Source organism: Psammomys obesus, unplaced genomic scaffold (genome assembly GCF_907164565.1).
Source record: "Psammomys obesus unplaced genomic scaffold, mPsaObe1.curated_primary_1811, whole genome shotgun sequence".
Classification (NCBI taxonomy): Eukaryota; Metazoa; Chordata; class Mammalia; order Rodentia; family Muridae; genus Psammomys; species Psammomys obesus.
Genome location: NW_026596134.1, coordinates 13,147,235 through 13,175,138, shown reverse-complemented (window position 1 = coordinate 13,175,138; position 27,904 = coordinate 13,147,235). Strand labels below are relative to the sequence as shown.

The 27,904-nt window shown below is 39.4% G+C and overlaps 1 protein-coding gene across 1 annotated transcript in view; it reads right to left on the bottom strand.

Annotated features, from left to right (window-relative positions):
* Galc (galactosylceramidase) overlaps positions 1-27,904 on the bottom strand; it is an 82,959-nt gene that overhangs the window by 27,200 nt on the left and 27,855 nt on the right. Inside the window, exons 6-8 of the mRNA XM_055593146.1 lie at positions 18,037-18,075; positions 13,358-13,488; positions 1,783-1,938 (exon numbers count right to left, since the gene is read on the bottom strand). Of these exons, the coding sequence (XP_055449121.1) occupies positions 1,783-1,938; positions 13,358-13,488; positions 18,037-18,075 (326 nt within the window). The remainder of the gene's footprint in view (positions 1-1,782; positions 1,939-13,357; positions 13,489-18,036; positions 18,076-27,904) is intronic.

The following is a 27,904-nucleotide window of genomic DNA, read 5'->3' as shown; positions in this document are numbered from 1 at the left end:
GATGAGTTTGACTTGAAACTGTTGCAGTTTTAAAAGGAGGTCCCTTAGAGTTAGACTGTATGGGTTCAAATCAGGACTCCACAAGGTAACCTCTTTTGATCCTGTTACCTCACCTGTGAATGGAGGATAAGGACTGCATCTGAATCATCAGGGGGCAGGGAAGGTTAAACACACTGATGCAACTCTAGCCTCTATTATTTCTGCTTCTGCTCAAGTGCTAACTGGATCAGCTTGTTTGACTAGCTTGGGGCCACCTTTTCAGATGACAGACTCTCAAAATTTAGAGCACATAATAAGCTCCAGGAACAGAGCTGTGACAATACAGCTTTCAGAAAACTCAAGCACAAAACATAAATTTTTATACCTGGCCAGGTTCCTTACAGCTGAAAAACAAACAGCACTCACCCAGAGAATTTCGCTTCCCTGACCAAGTTCTCTCCCAACACACAGAGCTACTCTGGCACACTTAGAAAATTTAACCCTTCTCATTATCTCAATATAAAGTAAAAATAATAATGCACATCCTAAGAGTTCTCATGATTGAGAAGCACCACAGGGTGTTTTCAGACAGGGTATAGTTAGTAAATACTTTTTCATGTACAGAAAATATGGAAGTATGATAAGTATCTGGATATGGTGGTGTATGCCTATAATTTCAGCACTCAGGAGGCTGAGCAAGAATATAGAGTTCAAGGCCAGCCTGAGCAACATTTGAAGACTGGTCAAAAACAAAACAAACAAAAAAATTGGGAAAAGGGATGAAGTAAAACATACACTTAATGTGAGAAAAAGTCATAATATTCTGTTAAGTGAGAAGTAGCTTACTCAACAAACTATATACTAAGGTGTCAATTTTATATTTAAAAGTATATAAAAAGAGGAGAATGTTTGAAGGACCACTATTTTGAGATGGTAAGATTATAGGCATCTTTGTCTCACTCACTGTACACATTTCCAATCTCCACTGTCTGTAATAAATATGCATTATCTTAATACCAGACAAGCCACCACAAAAATATGCATATTGACTAGTTTTTATTAGACATAAATTCTTTCATGACTAATTTGCATTAGTCATAAGCTGTTATCAAACATTTAGGAAGTATCCCTTTAATAACAAAAGGGATTGTATTGTTCTTTACAAACTTCTGATAAAGTTAAGACAGCCAATAAGGAGCTTGCTACTCAGAGGGTAAGTGGGTGCCAATTAAAGGCTACTGCTCTTTTCTTTTGTTTGTTTTGTTTTTGTTTTTTTATTAAAGGGAGATATGAAAGAAGAGTAGATAGAAATTCTACATTAAAAGAGATTTAGGGACCAAAACTGCTCAATGCAATGCAAAGAGCTTTGCTCTATCTCTATTTAAAATAAATAAAAATTACAAATGACATTTAAAAATATAAAGGCTGAGAATTAGAAATATTTTACATGCTCATAGTTATGAAAATGATAATCATCTGAGGAAATATCCTTATGTTTTAGAGACACATATTAAAATATGATGGTATAATATCATGACATAAAAATATACAGATTATCAAAAATCATTGCACTACCCGAGTAAACTATAACCCAATAAGCCCAACTTTACCTAATACAGACTTTTCTCAAATATAGAAAAGAAAGTATAGATTAGACAAATACTAGGCATATGTAGATTAAGTCAATAAGTCAACCATTAAATCTAGGATATAAAATTATAGTGATCCATTATATTCTTCTACTTATTGTGTTTTCTAAAATTCATTATAATAAAAGCCTCCAAAAGGTTGTAAATAACTTACGCAGTCATATTGCCATTGATATAATTTTGGTTCAATATGCGACCCCAACAGCCTGCACCAACATCACTGTTGATAGTGCTAAAATCTTCAGACGACCAAAGTTTCTTCCTCGACATCTTTGCATTCCAAACTGTATGGGTTCCAGGATAATGAGCTCTAGGAAGAGAAAGGTAGAAGAGGTCAGAAGGTACCACTTCCATACATTGGATGAATGAACTGAAATCCAGGTCTTTGCCAAAATTTGTTATTTTAAAATAGTCAAGCAGCTTCCAGAAGACAGCCGAGAAATGGAAAAAAGGCAGCTGCTTCCCACCCTTCAACTGCGGGCACTCTACAAATGACAGCAGGTAAGTAAACAGAAAGAAACCTTCAACCACACAAATGAGAATGAGAATGAGAATGAGAATATGCTGAAAATGAGAATATGCTGAAAAGCACAATTGGATGGAAGTATATTGACTGGTGAATGCCAAAGTGAAGAACAAGGTAAAGAAAGATGCAACCTTTCCAGGGGAAGCTTGGGAGCTTTGGAAAGGAGGAAAACAGCCAGGGTGCCAAACAAGATGAGTCAGTCTAGTCTATGAAACAGAGACCTTTCCCATGATTTATTTTTCTGGTAAAGCTTCTATGATAAAAAAAAATGACAACTGCTTTATTTCCCTTCTTGATAAATTTCTAAGTGTTCAATACAGGAGAATTCTACTCTCCTCCATGAAATTTCATCTTAGTAAAATTTTAAACAGAAAAATTGTTTATTGGTGTTAGAGGTCAAATTAGTTGTTACACTTTGGGGTAAATGTGTAGAAAGGTTTCCAACCTGCCTGGGTACTTTACAGTTTTCTGGGTGATATATTCATATGTATGATCATTCTGTGGAAATTCAGTAGCTATATGTCTATGACTTAGGTCCAAACTACCAAAAAGAGTGCTTGCCTAGCATGAGAAATGGCAATCCCAGATGCAGTTTGATTCTCATCACCACTTTTAAAAAAGAAAACATAAACAAGTGAACAGATGATGAGCATAAAGCAATTTCAGCATGACTCAAATTGTGGCTAGTTAGAGAGATGACCTGTGTACCCAGGCATTTCTGCAAATGCTCTGGCATCCACCCATGAGATGCAAAGAGCATGTCTTTACCTAACTAACATAATTACAAATATCCTCAGATATTTCTAAATGTTTCCTAGGAAATAAAATTATCTCCAGCTCAAACTGGTATCAAACTATGAATCAAAGTAACCATGAATGGCAGAAACAAAAAGAAGTCTTGCTAACGATAACTCCTTAAACAAGACTCAAGAGGAGAAACATCACAGTGAAAGATTCTGCATTACCAGAACCATAGTACAGATCACTCAGGAACGGGAAATAATCTGCAATACGGAAAACACAAGCATCAGTCACATCATGAACTGGAAACGTGGGTAGGAATACAGAGACAGTGCAGTAGTTAATAAGAGCTTGCGACTCTCTTCAAGAGGCTGCAAATCCAGTTCCCAAACACACACATCATACAACTCAGGAACTCCTGTAACTCCAGTTCCAGAGAATTCAAGGACCTCTTCTAGCCTACAAAGGCACCTGTTATATGTGACATAGGAACACACACTTAAAAAGAAAAAGATTACCTTACACCCATCAGAATGGCCAAGATGAAAAACTCAAGTGACAAGTGGCAACACATGCTGGAGAGGTTGTGGAGAAAGGGGAACCCTCCTCTATTGCTGGTGGAAATATAAACTGGTACAACCACTTTGAAAGTCAATCTGGCTCTTTCTTAGACAATTAGGAATAGTGCTTCCTCAAGACCCAGCTATACCACTGCTAGGTATAGAGCCAAAATCTGCTCAAGTACACAAGAAGAACATTTGCTCAACTATGTTTGTAGCAGCTTTATTCGTAATAGCCAGAACCTGGAAATAACCCAGATGTCTATCAACGGAGAAATGGATACAGAAATTGTGGTACATTTTACACAATGGAATACTACGCAGCAATCAAAAACGAGGAAATCATGAAATTTGCAGGCAAATGGTGGGATCTAGAAAAGATCATTCTTTTTTTTTTTTTTTAATTTTATTTTTCTTTTTAGTTACATTTTGTTAACTCTGTGTCCCAGCTGTATCCCGCTCCCTCATTCCCTCCCCAACCCCACACTCCCTCCCTGCCCCTTTCCAAGTCCACTGATAGGGGAGGACCTCCTCCCCTTTCATTTGACCCTGTTTTATCAGGTATCTTCAGGGCTGGCTGCAAAGTCCTCCTCTGTGGCCTAACAGACTGCTCCTCCCTGGGGGGGCGGGGGGGTAGGGTCAAACAGCCTGCCCTTGAGATCCTGTTAGAAATAGTCCCTGTTCCCCTTACTTTGGAAAACTACTTGGTTACTGAGCTACCACGGACCACATCCGAGCAGAAGTTCTAGGTTATATCCATAGATGGTCCTTGGTTGAGTGTCAGTCTCAGAAAAGACCCTGTGCCCGGATATATTTGGTCCTTGTAGAGCTCCTATCCTTTTCATATCATACTAATTTCCCTTCTTTCATATGATTCCCTGCATTCTGCCGAGGGTTTGGTTATGAGTCTTAGTGTCTGCTTTGAAACACTGCTAGGTAGAGTCTTTCAGATGCCTTTTGTGGTAGACTCCTGTCATAAGTTCAATGCACATTCCATTTGTCTTTCTAAATGAGGATTAGTCACCTTCGCCTGTGTCCACTTTCTTGATTATCTTCTTTAGGTGTGTAGATTTCATTATGTTTATCATATCTTGTAGGTCTATATAAGCGACTATATACCAAGTTTGTCTTTCTCCTTCTGGGATACTTCACTCAGAATGATCTTTTCTAGATCCCACCACTTGCCTGCAAATTTCATGATTTCCTTATTTTTCATTGCTGAGTAATACTCCATTGTATAGATGTACCACAGTTTCTGCATCCATTCTTCAGTTGAGGGGCATCTGGGTTGTTTCCAGCTTCTGGCTATTACAAATAAAGCTGCTACAAACATGGTTGAACAAATGTCCTTGTTGTGTACTTGAGCAAATTTTGGGTATATACCTAGGAGTGGTATAGCTGGGTCTTGAGGTAGCACTACTCCTAGTTGTCTGAGAAAGCGCCAGATTGACTTCCAGAGTGGTTGAACCAGTTTACATTCCCACCAGCAATGGAGGAGGGTTCCCTTTTCTCCACAACCTCTCCAGCATGTGCTATCACTTGAGTTTTTCATCTTGGCCATTCTGATGGGTGTAAGGTGAAATCTCAGGGTCGTTTTGATTTGCATTTCCCTAATGGCTAATGAGGTTGAGCATTTCTTTAAGTGTTTCTCTGCCATTCGATGTTCCTCTTTCGAGAATTCTCTGTTTAGCTCTGTTCCCCATTTTTTAAGTGGATTACTTGGTTTGTTGCTTTTCTGCTTCTTTAGTTCTTTATATATACTGGATATTAGCCCTCTGTCAGATAAAGGGTTAATGAAGATTCTTTCCCAATCTGTGGGCTGTCTATTTGTTTTCATGACAGTGTCTTTTGCTTTACAGAAGCTTTTCAGTTTCATGAGGTCCCATTTATTGATTGTTGCTCTCAGAGCCTGTGCTGTTGGTGTTCTGTTCAGAAAGTTGTCTCCTGTGCCAATGAGTTCTAGGCTGTTCCCCACTTTTTTTTCCAACTGATTTAGAGTATCTGGTTTTATGTTGAGGTCCTTGATCCACTTGGACTTTAGTTTTGTGCAGGGTGATAAATATGGATCTATTTTCATTTTTCTACATGTAGACATCCAGTTGGTCCAGCACCATTTGTTGAAGATGATGGATTTGGCTTCTTTGTCAAATATTGAGTATTCATAGGTGTGTGGGTTTATTTCTGGGTCTTCTATGCAGTTCCATTGATCCTCCTTTCTGTTTCTATGCCAATACCATGCAGTTTTTATTACTGTTGCCCTGTAGTACAGCTTGAGATCGGGAATGGAGATACCTCCAGATGATCTGTTATTGTACAGGATCGTTTTGGAGATTCTGGGTGTTTTGTTTCTCCATATGAAGCTGAGAATCTTTTTTTCAAGGTCTGTAAAGAATTGAGTTGGTATTTTGATGGGAATTGCATTGAATCTGTAGATTGCTTTTGGCAGGATGGCCATTTTCACAATGTTAATCCTACCAATCCATGAGCATGGGAGATCTTTCCATCTTCTGAGATCTTCAATTTCTTTCTTCAAAGACTTGAAGTTTTTCTCAAACAGGTCTTTCACTTGCTTGGTTAGAGTCACACCAAGGTACTTTATGTTATTAGTGGCTATTGTGAAGGGTGTTGTTTCCCTAATTTCTTTCTCAGCCTTTTTGTCTTTGGTATACAAGAGGGGTTCTGATTTTTTTGAGTTGATTTTGTATCCTGCCACTTTGCTGAAGGTGTTTATCAGCTGAAGAAGTTCTCTGGTTGAATCTTTGGGGTCGCTCATGTATACTATGATATCATCTGCAAATAGTGACACTTTGACCTCTTCCTTTCCGATTTGTATCCCCTTGATCTCCTATAGTTGTCTTATTGATCTGGCTAGGACTTCAAGTACAATGTTGAAGAGATATGGAGAGAATGGGCAGCCTTATCTTGTCCCTGATTTCAGTGGGATTGATTTAAGTTCCTCTCCATTGAGTTTGATGTTGGCTATAGGCTTGCTATATATTGCCTTTACTATCTTTAGGTATGTGCCTTGTATCCCTGATCTCTCCAAGACTTTAAACATAAATGGGTGTTGGACTTTGTCAAATGCTTTTTCAGCATCTAAGGAGATGATCATGTAGTTTTTCTCCTTCGGTTTGTTTATGTGGTGGATTACATTGATGAATTTCCATATGTTGAACCACCCTTGCATTCCTGGGATGAAGCCTACTTGGTCGTGGTGGATAATATCTTTGATGTGTTCTTGGATTCGGTTTGCAAGTATTTTATTGAGTATTTTTGCATCAATGTTCATAAGAGAGATAGGTCTGAAGTTCTCTTTTTTTGTTGGATCTTTGTGTGGTTTAGGTATCAAGGTGACTATGGCTTCACAGAATGAGTTTGGTAGTGTTCCTTCTATTTCTATTTTGTGGAATAGTTTGAGGAGAATTGGTGTTAGTACTTCTTTGAAGGTCTTGTAGAATTCTGTGCTGAAGCCATCTGGTCCAGGGCTTTTTTTGGTGGGGAAACTGTTAATGACTACTTCAATTTCCTTGGGAGATATAGGGCTATTCAGTCTTTCTACCTGATCTTGACTTAATTTTGGTAGATGGAATCTGTCAAGAAAGTTATCCATTTCATTTAGATTTTCAAATTTTGTGCCTTCATTTTCATTGAATTCTAGAAAGTCTTTAATTTCTTTCTTTATTTCTTCCTTGACCCAGCTGTCATTGAGTAGTAAGTTGTTCAGTTTCCATGTGCGTGTCGGCTTTTTGTTGTTTCTGTTGTTGTTGATGTCCAGCTTTAGTCCATGGTGGTCAGATAGTATACAAGGGATTATTTCAATCCTTTTGTATCTGTTGAGGCTTGCTTTGTGACCAACTATATGGTCTATTTTGGAGAAGGTTCCATGCGGTGCTGAAAAGAAGGTGTACTCTTTTGAGTTTGGGTGAAAAGATCTGTAGACGTCTATTAGGTCCATTTGATTTAAGGATTCTGTGAGTGCTTTTATTTCCCTATTTGGTGTCTGTCTGGTTGATCTGTCCCTTGATGAGAGTGGGGTGTTGAAGTCTCCCACTATTAAGGTATTAGGATCAATGTATAATTTAAGCTTTAATATTGTTTCATTTACGAATGTAGGTGCTCTTGTATTTGGGGCATGGATATTCAAAATTGTGATGTCCTCTTGTTGGATTTTTCCTTTGATGAGAATATAGTGGCCCTCCTTATCTTTTTTGATTAACTTCGGATGAAAGTCTATTTTATTAGATATTAGGATGGCTACTCCAGCTTGTTTTCTGGAACCATTTGCTTGAAAAACTTTCCAGCCCTTTACTCTGAGGTAGTGTTTATCTTTGTTACATAGGTGTGTTTCTTGGATGCAACAGAATGTTGGGTCTTGTTTCCGTAACCATTCTGTTAGCCTGTGTCTTTTTATTGGTGAGTTGAGTCCATTAATATTGATAGATAATATTGACCAATGCATGTTAGTTCCTTTTGTAATGGAGTCGATGATCTTACCCTGTTTCATTGCTTGTTTTCTTTTCATTTTCGTTGGGATATTATCTGTATGCCCTGTTTTCTTGGGTGAATTCGTTTTCGTTGGATTGGAGTTTTCCTTCTAGTATCTTCTGTAGGGTTGGTTTGCTGTATAGATATTGTGTAAATTTAGTTTTGTCATGGAATATTTTGTTTTCTCCATCTATGTTGATTGAAAGCTTTGTAGGGTATAGTAGTCTGGGTTGACATTTGTGATCTCTTAGAGTCTCCATGATGCTTGCCCAGGCCCTTCTGGCTTTCATAGTTTCTGATGAGAAGTCTGGTGTGATTCTGATAGGTCTACCTTCATATGTTACTTGGCCTTTTTCCCTTGCTGCTTTTAATATCTTTTCTTTGTTCTGTAGATTTAGTGTTTTGACTATGATGGGACGTGATGTGTTTCTTTTCTGGTCGAGTCTATTTGTTGTTCTGTAGGCCTCTTGTATATTTATGGACATCTCTTTCTTTAAGTTGGGAAAATTTTCTTCTATGATTTTCTTGAAAATATTTTCTGGACCTTGAAGCCTGGAGTCTTCTTTTTCATCAATTCCTATTATTCTTAGATTTTGTCTTTTCATAGCATCCTTGATTTCTTGGATATTTTGTGATTGAAATTTTCTGATTTTACTTTTTCTTTGAGAGAAGTATCAATTTCTGCAAGTGTGTCTTCAGCTCCAGAGACCATCTCTTGTATTCTGTTGGTGATGCTTACTTTTGTGGTTCCTGATCTTTTCTCCAAGTTCTCCAGCTCAAGGGTTTTCTCATTTTGTGTTTTCTTTATTGATTCTAATTCTGTTTTCATGCCTTGCACCATTTCTTTCATGTGTTTGAATTTGGATTCCTGTCTCTCTACGATGGACTCTATTTCTTTGTTCATTTCCCTTTTATGTGCCACTAATTTTTTCTCTACTTGTGCCTCTATTTGTTTGGCTATGTTTGCCTGTGTTTCTTTAAGGGTTTTGTCTATTTCTTCTTTCTTTACCTCCAATTGACTGGCCAACTCTTTGAAAGATTTGTTCATTTCTTCCTTATGAGCCTCAAATAATTGAGCAAGCATGGCTTTAAGGTCATTTTCCTGTGCTTCTGATGAATTGGAGTATCCATCGATTTTGGGGTTTGCTGGTGAAGTCATGATGTCCTGATTTATGTGGGAAGTGTTCTTTCGCCTACCGTTGGCAATTGGCTTATCTGAGACCTTCCCTGTTTGTTTTTGGATTCTGCCGATCAGACTGGTACTGTCTCTCTCTCGAGTCTGGAGAATTCTTCAGGAAGTTGAGAGAGGTCCTGTGTCCTTACTGTGTGCTGAGGACTAGCTGTACCTGTGGGAGGAAAGTACACAGGCGCAAACAGAGGCAAATGCAAGCGTGCGTGCGTGTGCGTGTGTGTGTGTGTAAGTGGGCGTGGGCGTGCGTCTCGAGGGACAGAGTGATGGCTAATGTTGAACCCTTGAGTGTGTGGGAGGGGCTCTGCAATGTATATGTCGCAGGCGCTAGTGATGATCGCAATGCAATTTCTGGCATTAACTGCCTTAACTCCTCAATTAGACCCACAGAGCAGGAACTTCAATGTCCCAAGTGCCCCTCTGTTTCCCAAAGTGGGTATATGGGTGGGAGGGGGTTCGATGCCTGGCTTCTGTTTTAGAAGGACCCAGGATCAGGGGAGCTGCAGATTCTCAAGGGTGCACTCACTTACAGGCAGGTCACTTGGCAGAGATCGGGGTATCTGGGCTCTCTGCTCTCTGGTTTGGCCCTGCTTCTTTGATGTGCTCCGCCAGCTCCGTGCTGCTGTCACTGCCAGGTTATGAGGTCTTGCTGCAGCTGGAGATTTCAGGGTGGTCACGTCAGTAGGAATTGAGGTAACCAGACTTTCTGTTCTCTGGTTTGGCCCTGGTTAGTCTTAAACTGGAGGGCTGATGTGCCCGGCCAGCTCAGTGCTGCTCCGCCGCCAGGTTAGAAAGTCCCGCTGTAACTGGAGATTGGGTTGCTAGTCCAGATGCTTTCTGGGAAGTCCTGGGGTCTCTTCACTGTGCTCTCCAAGCTTCGGAGGCCCAGCGCCTGGTGTGTCTAGCTTGTATGGCGTTTCTGTCTGGTTTTGGTGAGTATATAGCGTATTCTCTGTCACTGTGGGATTGGGCAGGCCGTACCGTCAGTGATAGCGCTCCTGCGGAGCTAGTATGGCGTCTAGCAGACTCACGCACTGGGAGGATGGTGCAGCCGCCACGCGAATCTGGGGCTCCGAGACACAGTACTGCTGGCTTTTGCCGATAAAGGGCTTGGGGCTCCGCCTCAGTGGCTACAGATCCCAGGCAGTTAGGTCTGCGCTGAGAAAGGTGAGTTTGCTGTGCTGAGGAGGAGGGAGGTCTGGGGGAGGGGAGTGCGGAGAGATCAAAGGATCATTTCTCACCTTCCCCAAACAAGTCCCTGGGTGACCCCAGACCAAGGTTTTCACCTCCTGCGATGTTCCCTGTTGTTTAGAAAGTCTCTCCGTTGTTTCCCTGGCTTCAGAAGTTCTTCCACTCATCAACTCAGAACTTTATCTCTTCCACAGCTCGGAAACTGTGTGTGCTAGTCGCCATCTTGGCTCCGCCCCGAAAAGATCATTCTTAGTGAAGTATCCCAGAAGGAGAAAGACAAGTATGGTATATACTCACTTATATAGACCTACAAGATATGATAAACATGATGAAATCTATACACCTAAAGAAGATAAACAAGAAAGCAGACATAGGGTAAGATGATCAATCCTCACTTAGAAAGATAAATGGGATGTTCATTGGACATATGACAGGAGTCTACCGCAGAAGGCATCTGAAAGACTCTACCTAGCAGTGTTTCAAAACAGATACTAAGACTCATATCCAAACCTTCCGCAGAAGGGGAGTTAGTATGATGTGGAAAGAATTGGAGCTCCACAAGAACCAAATATATCTGGGCACAAAGGTCTTTTCTGAGACTGACATTCCACCAAGGAACATGTATGAATATAACCTAGGACCTTTGCTCGGATGAAGCTCATGGTAGCTAAGTAACCAGTTGGTTTCACATAGTAAGGGGAACAGGTACTATTTCTGACAGAACTCAATGGCGGGCTCTTTGACCTCCCCCACCGCAAGGGAGGAGCAGTCCTGCTAGGCCACAGAGGAGGACTTTGCAGCCAGTCCTGAAGATACCTGATAAAACAGGGTCAGATGAAAGGGGAAGACGTCCTCCCCAATAAGTGGACTTGGAAAGGGGCAGGGAGGAGATGAAGGAGGGAAGGTGGGATTGGGAGGGAATAAGGGAGCGGGATACATCTGGGATACAGAGTTAATAAAATGTAACTAATAAAAATAAATAAATATAAAAAAAGAAAGAAAAAAAAGAAAAAGATTTTTCAGAGCAGTATTAAAAAGCAAAATCTAATTCAATGCAAGAAATGTAACTAAAAATGATCTTGAAAGTAAAAGATTTAAAAGTAAGTAAAAATGAAAGCAGAATTCTCTTAACCACATATAAGGCGGATTCAGTTAAGACTGAGTGAGTCACAGGATGACATTTTCTATCAACAATACTTATAAAGCACAGAGATGAAACATTCATTATCATGTGCCAAGTACCATGGTAGCAACTCTCAGGCAGACAAAACTGTATAGGACTGAAGGAGTCAGCACCCTACTAGTAAGAGGAAATGTGCATGCTCTGCACAGATCACATGGAAAATATACATGTACATATACATACATACAACTATATCAGTGAATTTATATGGTGAACCCAATCTGTACCCTTATAGAAAACATATCCTAAGTCAGAAAGCAGTTCTTGAAAAAAAATTTAAATAATACATTTACTAAACATTTTATGACCACAACCAATAAAACATTAATGTGAACAAAAGAAACCCTGCTATAAAACTATGTCTCAGAGGAAAAATAATTATAGTATAGCTATAAAAATAACTATATGAATAATGAGTAATCAAACACCAAACTTCTTCATGAAGTACAATTGAAACTATACTTCAACTCTAACAGCTTTCCTAGCCAAATAAATTCAAGCACAGTCTTGCATCCCTCAGATATGAGCTGTTTGTGCACATTCTAGTGAAAGGGAAAAATCTTCCATTTTAGTGTATGAAGTGTTTAAATATAAATGTACAATTACATTTTCTCTTGCAAAAGTGAAAAGGCCAAATCTAATTTAATCACAAAAATTTCCCAGAAAAACATACATCTAGTTTGTTAAATGAAAGCACAGAAATGAAATTGGTAAAATACAGACTAAGAAAATTTCAGAAAACTCAGTCTCTGCAGTAAGTTACAAGAAGAACAAGAACAAGAACAAGAAGAACAAGAAGCAACACACCAGAGGAACTGCATTACAAATCAATTGAAAGACACTTAAATTAACAACAAATACATGAGTGTTAAATTGGATCCAGATCCAATCAAATAAAAGTATAAAATGAGAATAATCTATATTTGAAAATATCAAGAAACAATTACATGTTTGAATATAATAATGGTATTGTCTATGGCAAAAGGGAAAATAATCTATATCTATAGAGAGGCATGATAAAATCTGTATAGAAGAAATACAGCACAATGTCTGAAGTTTGTTCCAAAACATGGAGAAGATAAGAAAAAAAAATGTATGAAGACAGATAAGAAGAATGGCCATGGGTTCTTACTGTCTAAGGCTGAGTGATCAAAACTTAGATTTACTATTTTGCTTACATTTGTATACATAAAAAAACTCTGAAAATGAAAGATTAAAATGAAACACTAATAAAAGAATAAAATAAAAAAATGTTTCATTTAGAAACAACAAAGTATATGCAGAGATTAAGCCATCTCATAAGAGATTAAAAATCAAATTTTACTGACACGCAAACTCCAAATGCTTATACACTATCAGGATATACAGAACATATGTTTACTTTTTAAAAACAATCTCTGAACATAATTCAGTTAGGAGCAGAGAGCTGTAAGGAAAAAAATTGATTAAGAAATACAGTCAGAAGTCTAAGAGTCAAAATACTAAGGATACAAGAAAAAGTTACAGTCAGTGCACATAACTTCACACATGAACACTGAGTCACAGGAAACCTGAGTTAGGTACTAATGTCACAACATTGTCTTGGTAAATTCTAAAATTAAATATCTCCCTTTAAATCTAAATAAAGCCCTCTTTATTAATCTAAACATTAACTTATTTATTTAAAAAGTCACCAATACATTTCTTAATCATAGAGGCCCAAATATACATCTCAAAGAGAAAGAAATGAACTATGAGCAATCGATGGCTTATTGAGTAAATACTGCTATAGGATGTAACCAAAAGGACAGAGAAGGGAAGAAGAAAGATCACAAAAGCACAAACTGTTGGCTTTCAAAGTAAACCACACCTTACCCAATAACATCAACCACATTCCAGAGTTCATGGTCAAGCAGCAGAGAAGAAGAAATAGGCTCCCAGAGATTATCGCTTGCTATGATTTTCACTCTCTGGAGACCTTGATAATCCAGTACTTTTCTTAATTCCTTTGGAGACATAAACAGAACAAAGCAGGGGTTACAAGTGGGCCTTAGTTACTGAAATATGACCAAAAAAGCCAGAGTATCATTCAAAAATACTGCATTCTGATGATAGTTTGAGCACTGCTTCTCAACAGGAGTGAGTTTCTGGTATAACACTGTAGAGGCATCTTCCTCCCGAGTTTAAAACTAAGTTAAAAAATAGAAATTACAGGGTTGGAGGGGATGGATGCACATAAAATTTATCAAATAGTATTACATAAAATAATATTTTTTCTTTTTCTTGGTATGTTTTCTCCCTCAAGTTTTTTAATGTAGATATAATGATAAAAGTGAAACATTATCTGTACTACTCGGTAAAAATACTCCAATGTTATATTTTAAGTATTTTTCGGTATCTTTAAAATTTTTACTATTATCTTTAAAAAAATTTTACCATTATTGAAAATGTAACAATTCATACATTTTACATACCATATTTACTATAAGTACAAACTATTCATTTTTGCTTTCCTGTCTCTCGTGCTTATAAAAGGACAGAAAATAATATATATTTGCAGGGCCATCTGCTTACAAATCCTAAAGGAAGACACAACATTCTATCAGGAAAACAAATACTCAACAGGACACCAAAATGTACATATTGTCTGTACAGAAACAGGGACAGAGAAAAGGACACGAATTTATCCAGGATCAGAAGGAGCAGATTTAATACCAAAGATGTTTCTTGATTAAATTGATAAAATCAGCCCCGCTGATTTTATCCTGCCAACACTGGACAGTCTCTGACATAAGCATCAGGTGTTCAATGACAGTTGGACCAAATAACCTAAGGAAAGGTGAAAATTTTCACCAGCTCTTTATTATTGTGATTTTTCTCACTTATGAAATTTCCAATGAATGTATTTTTTATGGAAGCAAATAATTAATTCTCTAATTAAATCATGGTGTACTTTACAATATTTTTAAACTCATGTTATTACACACTACACTAGGTAAGAAAATGTAGTAAGAGTTAAGAGTGGCAAGTTGAATCCATCTTTCAAAGACTCTCACTGAGCCCAAAAGGTCAGTAGTAAGTTGAAGAATCTCTTACCCTATATTAGCAAACCAATTTTTTGTTTCAGTACTCAAGTTTTTATTATTCTTACAGAAAGGAAAAAGTCAATTTTACATTCATTTATCACTGTCAATACCTCTAGTCTTTATGGACTTACTCCTAAACAATCATCAGGAATTTTGTGTATATTTTTACCTGCAGTGTAATTGAAGAGCTTTTAAATGCACATAATCTGTAACCTGTGATTTATAAATCAGTTGCTTTCTCACGGTCAGTATGATTACTGACCGTATGCACTCTGTGCAAAGTTTTCTCATATCTCAAATGTTATCTTTATTTTTTTATTTTTAATTTTATTTATTTATTTGTTTGTTCGTCTTGGTTTATTCAGGGCAGGGTTTTTCTGTGTAGACCTGGCTGTCCTAGAGATCAGCTCTGTAGACCAGGCCAGCCTTGAACTCAAAGAGGTCTTGGCTGCCTCCCAAGTGCTGGGATTAGAGGCATGTGTCACCAGTGCCTGACAAATGTTAGCCTTATTGAATAGTCCTTCCCTCCCAAAAGCCACATGTATTTATCTATTCACAGATAAAGAAGGGAACATGGTCTGAAAGGCCCAGACACTCACACATTCACATCTGTCTACTCTCAGAGAGGAAAAGGGAGTTTAAAGACAGCATAATTACAAACTACCATGAAAACAGAGTCAATCACAAATACAACTTTACATAGCAAAAATAACCTTAAAATAAGTTAGACACTGACAGAGCACATAAAGAGCTTGTATTATAAATCTTTCAGTCTTAAGATCAAACCCTTCCTCTCTCCAGAAGTCATCCCACCACACAGTAGGGACTATGTATTCGTTAAGGTCCCAGGAACTGAGTACCTCCCTATACCTGTCATGCTGTAATTCAGCAGTAAAGAGTTTCAACAGATCACAGAATCCAATAAAACTCCTGCTCTAAAAATGGAAGACACAAAGTTAATTCTTTTATATCCTGGGACTTTTAGTATAGGAAAACACAAGGTCAGAAGAAAAATAAATGAAGTTTGACTACTCAAAAGCAGTAAATTCTAGAGCAGTAATCAAATCACTAACTTAAAAGAAAATGGAAACCAAATGTAAATAATTCTACTGTTCCCCAAAATGAATCAAACACAATCATTACGGGTACCACTACACTGCACATGCACTAACTTTGGCTTCTGTTCCTGCCTCTTTCTAGCTCATACAGCACGTGACCTTCCACTAACAATCCTGTACGTCTCTTTTCTAAGAGACCCACTAGGCCATCTCCCAAATACAACCTGTGTGAACAAGAACTCCTAGGAAGAAACAGTAGACTTATCAAAATGTCATTGATGGGGCTAGAAAGTGGCGTGTCCAGAGCCTAAGTATACATTTAGCCCTTAACATGGCATGACTAATAGATAAAGCATCCAGGGTATTGTTTTGAGAGGATTCATTGTAGCCTGAGATGACTCACTCTCAGTGCCAGGCTGCAGGCATGAAGTAGGGTGAATGAGAAAAGGATGATACCAATGGAGTAGCAAAGGCTAAGAGGTAGTTTATTATGGAGATAAATACAAGTGACCATGGTCTAGAAACACAGATTTATCTTACTCCAAATTTCACATTCCAATGTGGAAGCATTTTTACAAAATCTTATAGAAAAGAACAAAGTCATAAATCAAGACACTTCTCATATATATTAGTGGAAACATTAAATAGGTGGTTACAACAGGCAGGAAGATTAGCTGTCAGCCTCAGATGTGGCCTGAAAATACTCTGGGCCTTTTGAATGGAAGAAAACAGGGTTCCGTTAAGTCACACATCTGCAGATGTTTTATCTGTTAGTCATGAGATGTCCTTCTAACTACAGATTTGTTAAAATGTGACATCACTCCAGTGACCACAGTGGCCTCCTATTTGGGCCCAGTCCCCCTCTTGCTGCTCTTTTGTCTGCTCCACCTTTTTATGAGTGCTTCACCTTTCAGCTCTGACTTCCTTCATTACCATGTACCTGCCTTGGTAACCTGAGAAGTTTCTAGCCATGTTCTTGAGGATTACAACCACACATTTCTTACTTTGAGGGGACATAAACAAGAGTTCATATCATCACATTCCAAACATAATCGCAATGCCTGACTTAGTGTGTGTTGAACAAATATCTGATTTGTTGACTGAGCAAGCCAAGGAATTTCATTGGGAATTATCTGACTTAAAAGCATATACATTCGATTTAAAGAAAACCTGTAAAAATTTGAAAGAAATGTAATCACAAAATATTTCTTGGAGGAAAATGTCATAAGACAAGACAAATAGAGATAAAAAGTAAACTAGTGAACAGCTAAATCTAAAAATAAAACTGCTGCGTTTTTCCAATGATAGGAATCAAATATTTCAGTTCTCTGTTTCCTGAAACTAATGATAACAGCAACCACCTCAGGCGAGAGTATTAAAGAGGTAGTAAAGTGGTCCAAGATAAGATTTCCAAATACTGCATACTACCTCTTCAGTGATTTCAAATAGAACTATGCTATACTCTGACCTAGCTAGCTCTAACTATCAAGTGGAGTCACATAAGAAGCAAGTCTCATCTGAGGGATTGCCCAGATCAGACTGCTCTGTGGTCATGTCTGTGGGAATTGCCTTGACTGCTATTATGGAAAGGCCCAGCCACTGTGAGCAGCACCATCCCGGCACAGTGGTCATGGGATAGCTGTATGTGAAAGCTAGCCAAGCATGAACCGGAGAGAGTGCCAGCAAACAGCATTTCTCCATGGTTTTTGCTCCAGGCTCCTTAAGTTCCTATCCTATTTGGCATTTGACACAGTAATGGACTAACTTGGAAATGTAAAACAAATACATCCTCTCCTTCCCAAAGTTGCTTTTGGTCAGAGTATTCTATCACAGCTAAAAATGTAGCTAGAACACACTCCAGCAATATCATGAATATTTCAAAGAAATTCAGAAAGATGACAGAGTCTTCAAATCTAAAATAATAATTGTTTCAATACTGTTTACTAGAATTCTAAAACTAATATATTATACACTCACACATCTATTTATATGTATGTTTGTCTGTTGAGATCAGGTCTCTCTACATAGCCCTGATTGTCCTGAACCTCCCTGTGTAGACAGGCTGGGCTCAAAACCATAGAGAGCTGCCTTTGCCTCCCAAGTAACAGGATTAAAGCACTACTGTAGCACTACGGTGCTAAAGATAGAAGTAGAGTTTCATATAAGCAGGATTCCATTGCAAGCCACAGCCCCATCCCACGAAAGAATATGTAATCCAACTCCAGACGCAGGCCATTTAGGGCCCAGGAAAAATTACATTCTTCAATATCAGGAATACAGACATTACAAATTTAGTTTTAGGTCATATCTAGCAAATAAACTATGCTGTCAAAATATGTTTCTAACCTGACTCTCCTCCAATTTTCTGTACATGAAAGTATAAGCAAAAGGAGATTAAAGTTTTACAGACCTTTATATAGTTGGCATCAAATGGCCTTTCATTCCAAATCTGCAAAATAAAAATTCAAAATGTCTGAATTGTAAGTTTTCAAATATCAGAAAATAAACACAATCATTAAAGATCCACTTCTCATATCATTTTTCATTATATCTGATGAGCTAGTTTCCTACCTTTCAAAAACTATCATAGAACTTATATTTTTATAAAACAAAACAATTTGTAAAAATTCAAAGTTTTAAAAAAATATTTAAAGACTATTTAGAAACTATTTTACCAGAAGTCATTTATGGTTGAGCATCTTTCAGATATATGCTCAGAAGTGCTATTTTAGCTCAGCTATGTTCATAGTAGCTTTGTTCATAATAGCTGGAATCTGGAAACAACCTATATGTCCCCCAACCAAAGAATGGATACAGAAATTGTGGTACATTTACACAACGGAATACTACTCTATTAAAAACAAGGAAATCATTAAATTTGCAGGCAAATGGATGGAACTAGAAAAGCTCATCCTGAGTGAGGTATCCCAGAAGAAGAGAGACACTCATGGTATATACTCACTTATAAATGGATATTAGCCATATTATAAAACATACTAAAATCTACAGACCTAACGAAGCTAAATAACAAAGAGGATACTAGGGAAGATGCTTAATTCTCATCCAGAAGGCAAAGCAGGATAGACACTGGAAGCAGTAGAAGAGAGGGAGAAGGACTGGAGCCTAGAACAGATGTCCTCTAAAAGACTCCAACCAGCCAGGGATTGAAGCAGATGCAGAGACTCACAACCAAACTTTCGATAAAATGCAGGGATTCTTATGGAAGATGGGGGATATAAAAGGACCTGGAGGGGACAGGAGCCACACAAGAAGAGACTGATGTATCAAGCAAAAACCATAAAGAGAGGACATAGACCCTCTGCTCAGATGTAGCCCAGATAGCTCAGTGTCCATGTGGGTTCCCTAGTAAGAGGAGAAGAGACTGTTTCTGACATGAACTCAGTTGCCTGCTCCTTGACCACTTCTCCCTGGTGGGGAAACTTCGCCAGCTCACAGAGAAAGAGGATTCAGACATCCCTGATGGGACCTGATAGGCTATGATCAGACAGTAGGGGAGAAGGACTTCCCCTATCAGTGGACTAGGGAAGAGGGATAGGAGAGGGAGGAAGGGAGGATGGGAACAGTAGGAGGTGAGGAAGGGAGCTACAGTTGGGATACAATGTGAAAAAATGTAAATAATAATAATAATAGTAGATAATAGATAAAAAGAAGTCATTTATGGCACTGGAGAGCTCAATTTAAGAGCGCATGGTATACAGACATACCCACAGCCAAACACTCATATAAGTAAAGCCATTTTTTTTTCAAAATAAATCATTTATTCCAGAGATTTCCAAAATTAGAATAGGCATTCATGCAAAAAAATATTATAAGTGTAATGTATACAACGACTACATTGGGTATTGGAGAACTACCAGGTGTGAGAACCATTGAAATAATTTTAATATATAGACATAGTAAAAAGAGAATTATTCACCAGAGCATGGTCTAGAAGGAATTTTTTAACATGTAGAAATATAATGCAAGAACACAAGAGCAGGCTCTCAGTGAGGGTCAAAGAAGACACACTCTGCTCTCTGAGGTTCAGAATCACGAGGGTGAGGTTTCAGTATTCTGTAAAATCTGAGCCTTTAGTCCTATAGAAAGGAAAACTGTCACAGTGATGAGCCTAGAGTCTAGGTGTGATAAAGAACTGATTAAAGAAGTGCCTTACCATTGCATGTGATTATTAGAGACTAAAACAAGACACAGTTCATCATTACTCATGGGAAATATTTTATAAACATGTATTTATCAGAAAACTAAGAAATCCATCTGCATTTGATCACACTAATAGCTTAAATATATCAACTTTTTCTTTTAATTTCCCAGATACAAACTGTCAGTTGTAATTTGGAAAAGGAGAGCAAAGCAAGTATGCTCTTGACTCTGCCTTCTTGTGGTCATGGCTCATCCTCACACCTCAACCATCTTATAGGATTGTGGATCTGCAGCACTGTCCGTCTCTCACTGACAAAAACTCATTAATCTTGATGCTGCTGGAACATTACAGCCACTATTCTACCACACATTAGGAACCCTAGCCTATCAGGTCTCATCAGGAGTGGCTGCATTAACTTCCTCTGTGGCCTGGTAAGGCTGCTCCCCGCTCAGGGGGAGGTGATCAAAGAGCCAGCCACTGAGTTCATGTCAGAGATAGCCCTTGTTTCCCTTACTAGGAAACCCACTTGGAGACTGAGCTGCCATGGGCTATATCTGTATAGGGGTTCTAGGTTATCTCCATGCATGGTCCTTGGTTGGAGTATCAGTCTCAGAAAAGACCCCTGGGCCCAGATTTTTTAGTTCTGTTGCTCTCTGCTCTCCTTGTGGAGTTCCTGTCCCCTCCAGGTCTTTCTATCTCCCCTTCTTTACTAAGATTCTCTACCTAAAATTTGGCTGCATCTCAGCATATGCTTTGATACCCTGCTGGGTGGAGTCTTTCAGAGGCCCTCTGTGGCAGGCTCCTGTCCTGTTCCTTGTTTTCTCCCTCTTCTGATGTCCATCTCATTTGCCTTTCTGTGTGAGGATTGAGCATCTTACCGAGGGTCTTCCTTCTTGCTTAGCTTCCTTAGGTGTACAAATTTTAGTACATTTATCCTATATTATAGTCTAGTATCCACTTAAAAATGAGTATATACCATGTGTGTCTTTCTGCTTCTGGGATACCTCACTCAGAATGACCTTTTCTAATTCCCACCATTTGACTACTAATTTCATGATTTTCTTGTTTTTAATTGCTGGGTAGTATTTCCGCTTTTTAAAACATTAAATGATGCTATATAGCAATTTAGGACAGGAGGCAGATTTTCAGCAGCCTGCAAAACCTTGCCCACCACCTATATTTTCCATGTCTGAGAGTGAAAACCAGTTTTCAGTTTGAAACGGTTATACTATAAATGGTTATGAGTCTTAATATTGCCAGTGACCTACTAATGTCAACTTAATATTTATGCACCAGCTCTTTATTAAAAAAAAAATCAGGAGGGGCCAAGATGGCTGCACCGGGAGAACACCGTGACTGAGAAGCGGGACAACATACTCCGTGCAACGACCAGGAGACTGAACTCTGGGCCCTAAAACAACAGCGATCGATCCTGTTTCCCAGGTGAGGGGAGGCTCCCACGGCGTGGGAATCGGTCGGGTCCACTCTCGGCTGCCCAGCCGGAACCCGGAAGAGAACCCGGCAACGCGGGCTTTGGGTCTCCGGGCTGGTGCCGCAAGCCTGCTTGTCACGATCAATTTCCCAGGCTGATTGGTGGGCACAAGGGGGCCTAAGGCTGGGAGTCCCAGTCGCAAAAAAACCCCACGGGGAAGGAAAGTTGCCAGACTGCTCACGGGTCACCCAGTCATTCCCTGGAAGGTCTCTCCGACCACGGGTACCTGCCGCCATCACAATTGAGCTCCCGCGCCGCGCACTGATTGCAGCTGCGCACTCAGCTCAAAATCCCTACTCCCTCTTCGGAGGAGGCAGGAGGTGTCCAGCAGAATCTGCCACAGACCACATTGTCTGTACCCCAACCCGAGATCGGGGCTGAGAAAACCCAATCGTTTCGAGCACTCCCCCAAATGCCACCATCACCCTGCCGCGACAGAGCAGAAGGATAAAGAGGCGCACAGCGGCTTCACAGTGCCTGAACTCCAGTGCTGCCGGCCGCTCCTAGCAAACAAACTACAGCTCGGGATCTGGGACTGTGGTCATTCTACACGTCCTGAGATTCTCCTGGGTCCAGCGCAATAAGGTCTAGCAGCAAATTCTATCACCGGCGCCCCCCCACCCTGGGGCAGAGAAACGCCGCCGGCTCAGGGCTCAGGGCTCAGGATCCGACTGAGAAGCCCCAACCCCTGCTGGCACTCCCCTGAGAGCACCTCCATAAGCTTGCCCTAGCAGAGGGGAAGGTCAGAGGGGAAGGACAGAGAGGCAGCCTGCCAAGGACACAGCACCCTCCCTCCAGCGGCCCCTAGCAGAGAAACCCAAGCTCTGGATCTGAGGACACTCAACCCTACCTGGTACTCTCTTGGGATCAGCAAACATAGATCCTACTGCTAGGCTGCTTCTGGCAGAGAGATCTGGGCCCGGGATCTGGGATTGAGTACACTCAACCTAACTCTTTCCCGCGCCACCCAGGGACCAGTCAACATAACCCCTCCTGGCAGAAGGAAAGGACAAAGAGGCAGCACACAGGAAAGGTGGACACCAAGTCCTGCGGCCACAGTGTCACAGAATTGAATGTTAGCCTACCCGTGCACTTCCGCAGCAGGACCAAAACAGAGAGTAGTGAGCAAGGGGAACCCCTGTGCATTCCAACTGATCCTGCAAGAGAGTGAGTGAGCCTTCTAGGGAGAGAATGCCCCAGACCCAGGGCCTCGCCACAGAAGCAACCAGACGAGATCCCTGCCACCCACACTCCTAGTGTGGGCATCAGAGGGATTCTTGGGATAGCGATCCCAACATTGAAGCCTCTGCCTTGCGGGTCCATCAGGGTAATACAGGCAAACAATCCCTGGATCTCAGTCAGAATTGCGTAATAGTGGCTTGCAGGCCACTGCAATAGTCAGAGAATTCGCGCATGCACACTGCACCTGCTAAAAGTGCACTCGAATAGCGCCAGCGTCACATTCTTTACTTAGGCAAAACAGAAAACACAGTGCACACTCCCAAAGCAGTGAACCTCTCTCATCTTCCTGAAAAAACAGTCCAGAAAACAGAAAGAGAGGATCATAGCCCAAACTACAATCTCGAGGAACAACCAGTGACGATTATAAATAACCAGATGGCTAGAGGCAGACGTAAGAACACTCCCAACAAAAATCAGGACATAATGACCTCACCAGCAACCCCACAAAACAATGGACACTTCAATTCACTAGATATACAAGAAAACGACCTCAAAACTATGTTTCTCCAGCTATTAGAGGCCCATAGAGATGAAATGAACAAAGCCCTCAGAGAAATAACCAAAGAAATCGAGACTAACCAAGAGGAAACAAATCGTGCTCTCAGAGAAATGCCCACGAAAATTGAGGCAAACAGAGAAGAAATGCACAAAGCTCTCAAAAAATGTCCACACAAATGAAGACAAATAAAGAAGAAATAAACAAAGCTCTCATAGAAATACAGGCAATTATACCCAAAGAAGTAGAGGCACAATTAGAGATACATAGAGAGGAAACGGACAAAAAAATAGAAGCTATCATTGAAAAGCAGGAGTCCACATTCAAACAGATGAAGGAAATGGTGCAAGACATGAAAACAGAATTTGAATCAATAAAGAAAACACAAATAGAGAAAAACCAGGAGCTGGAGAACATAGAGAAAAGATCAGGCACTACAAAGGTAAGCATCACCAACAGAATACAAGAGATGGAAGAAAGAATCTCAGGAGCCGAAGATACACTTGAGGAAATTGATACGTCTCTCAAAGAAAAAATAAAATCAGAAAAGTTCCAAACACAAAACATCCAAGAAATCAAGGACACCATGAAAAGACAAAACCTAAGAATAATAGGAGTAGAAGAAAAAGAAGACATCAGGCTCAAAGGTCCGGAAAATATTTACAAGAAAATTATAGAAGAAAACTTTCCCAACTTAAAGGAGGAGATGGCCATAAACATACAAGAGGCCTACAGAACACCAAGTAGACTAGACCAGAAAAGAAATTCTTCACGTCACATCATAGTCAAAACACTGAACCTACAAAACAAAGAAAAAAATTCTAAAAGCAGCAAGGGAAAAAGGCCAAGTAACATATGAAGGTAGACCTATCAGAATCATACCAGATTTCTCAACAGAAACTATGAAAGCCAGAAGGGCCTGGACAGAAATCATACAGTACTTAAGGGACCACAGATTAAAACCCAGACTACCATACCCACCAAAACTTTCAATCAACTTAGACGGAGAATTCAAGATATTCCAAGACAAAACCAAATTTAAACAATATCTACATAGTAACCCAGCTCTACAGAAGTTACTAGAAGGGAAACTCCAAACCAAAGAAAAAAACTACATCGAAGGAAACAGAGGAAATAGATAACTACACAACAAAAAAAACAAAAGAAGACAAGCAATGAAACTCAGTGACACCACCAACACCACATCTAATGTACGTAACAATTGTTGGTCACTAGTTTCTATCAACATCAATGGACTCAACTCCCCAATTAAAAGACACAGACTAGCAGAATGGTTGCGGAAACAGGATCCATCATTCTGTTGCATCCAAGAAACACACCTATGCAACAAAGATAAACACTACCTCAGAGTAAAGGGCTGGAAAAATGTCTTTCAAGCAAATGGTTCCAGAAAACAAGCGGGAGCAGCCATCCTAATATCTAATAAAATAGACTTTCAACCCAAGTTAATCAAAAAAGATAAGGACGGCCACTATATTCTCATCAAAGGAAAAATCCACCAAGAGGACATCACAATTTTGAATATCTATGCCCCAAATACAAGAGCACCTACATTCGTAAATGAAACAATATTAAAGCTTAAATCACACATTGATCCTAAAACCCTAATAGTGGGAGACTTCAACACTACAGTCTCACCAAGGGACAGATCAACTAGACAGAAAACAAATAGGGAAATAAAAACACTTACAGAGACCCTAAATCAAATAGACCTAATAGACGAATACAGATTTTTTCATCCAAACCAAAAGAGTATACCTTCTTTTCAGCACCACATGGAACCTTCTCCAAAATAGACCATATAGTTGGTCATAAAGAAAGCCTCAACAGATACAAAGAGATTGAAATAATCCCTTGTATTCTATCTGACCACCATGGACTTAAGCTGGACCTCAACAACAACAGAAATAACAAACAGCCTACACGCACATGGAAACTGAACAACCTGTTACTCAACGACAGCTGGGTTAAGGAAGAAATAAAGAAATTAAAGACTTCATAGAATTCAATGAAAATGAAGGCACAACATACCCAAATTAATGGGACACATTGAAATCAGTGCTCAGGGGAAAATTTATAGCACTAAGTGCCTGCAAGAAGAAATTCATAACATCACATACAAACAATTTAATGGCCCAACTGAAAACCCTAGAAAAAAAAGAAGCAGATACACCCAAGAGGAGCAGAAGGCTGGAAATAATCAAACTCTGGGCTGAAATCAATCAATTAGAAACAAATAAAACTATTCAAAGAATCAATGAAACAAAAAGCTGGTTCTTTGAGAAAATCAACAAGATAGACAAACCCTTAGCCAAACTAACTAAAAAGCAGAGAGAATCTATCCAAATCAACAAAATCAGAGATGAAAAGGGTGACATAACTACAGACACAGAGGAAATTCAAACAATCATTAGGTCATACTACAAAAGCCTATATGCCACAAAATTTGAAAATCTAAATGAAATGGACAATTTTCTTGATAGATTCCATCTTCCAACATTAAGTCAAGATCAGCTAGAAAGACTGAACAGCCCTATATCCCCCAAGGAAATTGAAGCAGTCATTCACAGTCTCCCTTCCAAAAAAAAGCCCTGGGCCAGATGGTTTCAGTGCGGAATTCTACCAGACCTTCAAAGAAGTGCTCACACCAATTCTCCTCAAACTATTCCACAAAATAGAAACAGAAGGCACATTACCAAACTCATTCTATGAAGCAACAGTCACCCTGATACCTAAACCACACAAAGACCCAACAAAAAAAGAGAACTTCAGACCTATCTCTCTTATGAACACTGATGCAAAAATACTCAATAAAATACTTGCAAACCGAATCCAAGAACACATCAAAGATATCATCCACCACGACCAAGTAGGCTTCATCCCAGGCATGCAAGGGTGGTTCAACATACCAAAATCCATCAATGTAATCCACCACATAAACAAACTGAAGGAGAAAAACCACATGATCATCTCCTTAGATACTGAAAAGCATTTGACAAAGTCCAACACCCATTCATGTTTAAAGTCTTGGAGAGATCAGGAATACAAGGCACATATCTAAACATAGTAAAGGCAATATACAGCAAGCCTATAGCCAACATCAAACTCAATGGAGAGAAACTTAAATCAATCCCACTGAAATCAGGGACAAGACAAGGCTGCCCACTCTCTCCTTACCTCTTCAACATAGTACTTGAAGTCCTAGCCAGATCAATAAGATAACTAAAGAAGATCAAGGGGATACAAATCGGAAAGGAAGAGGTCAAAGTGTCACTATTCGCAGATGATATGATAGTATACATGAGCGACCCCCAGAATTCAACCAGAGAACTCCTCCAGCTGATAAACACCTTCAGCAAAGTGGCAGGATACAAAATCAACTCAAAAAAATCAGAAGCCCTCCTGTATACCAAAGACAAAAGGGCCGAGAAAGAAATTAGGGAAACAACACCCTTCACAATAGCCACTAACCACATAAAGTACCTTGGGGTGACACTAACCAAGCAAGTGAAAGACCTGTTTGAGAAAAACTTCAAGTCTCTGAAGAAAGAAATTGAAGAAGATCTCAGAAGATGGAAAGATCTCCCATGCTCATGGATTGGTAGGATTAACATTGTGAAAATGGCCATCCTGCCAAAAGCAATCTACAGATTCAATGCAATTCCCATCAAAATACCAACTCAATTCTTTATAGACCTTGAAAAAAAGATTCTCAGCTTCATATGGAGAAACAAAAAACCCAGAATCTCCAAAACAATCCTGTACTACAACAGATCATCTGGAGGTATCTTCATCCCCGATCTCAAGTTGTACTACAGAGCAATAGTAATAAAAACTGCATGGTATTGGCATAAAAACAGAAAGGAGGATCAATGGAACCGCATAGAAGACCCAGAAATAAACCCACACACCTATGAATACTCGATTTTTGAAAAAAAGCCAAAACCATTCAATGGAAAAAAGACAGCATCTTCAACAAATAGTGCTGGTCCAACTGGATGTCCACATGCAGAAAAATGAAAATAGATCTATATTTATCACCCTGCACAAAACTAAAGTCCAAGTGGATCAAAGACCTCAACATAAAACCAGATACTCTAAATCTGTTAGAAGAAAAAGTGGGGAACAGCCTAGAACTCATTGGCACAGGAGACAACTTCCTGAACAGAACACCAACAGCACAGGCTCTAAGAGCAACAATCAATAAATGGGACCTCATGAAACTGAAAAGCTTCTGTAAAGCAAAGGACACTATCTTCAAAACAAAACGCCTGCCTACAGATTGGGAAAGAATCTTCACTAACCCTTTATCTGACAGAGGACTAATATCGAGTATATACAAAGAACTAAAGAAGCTGAAAAGCAGCAAACCAAGAATCCACTTAAAAAATGGGGAATAGAGCTAAACAGAGAATTCTCGACAGAGGAATATCGAATGGCAGAGAAACACTTAAAGAAATGCTCATCCTCATTAGCCATCAGGGAAATGAAAATCAAAATGACCCTGAGATTTCACCTTACATCCATCAGAATGGCCAAGGGAAAATTCAAGGGACAACACATGCTGGAGAGGTTGTGGAGAAAGGGGAACCCTCCTCCACTGCTGGTGGGAATGTAAACTGGTACAACCACTCTGGAAATCTATCTGGCGCTTTCTAAGACAATTAGGAATAGTGCTTCCTCAAGACCCAGCTATACCACTGCTAGGTATATACCCAAAGTTTGCTCAAGTACACAAAAGGGATATTTGCTCAACCATGTTTATAGCAGCTTTATTTGTAATAGCAGAACCTGGAAACAACCCAGATGTCCATCAATGGAGGAATGGGTACAGAAATTGTGGTATTTTTACACAATGGAATACT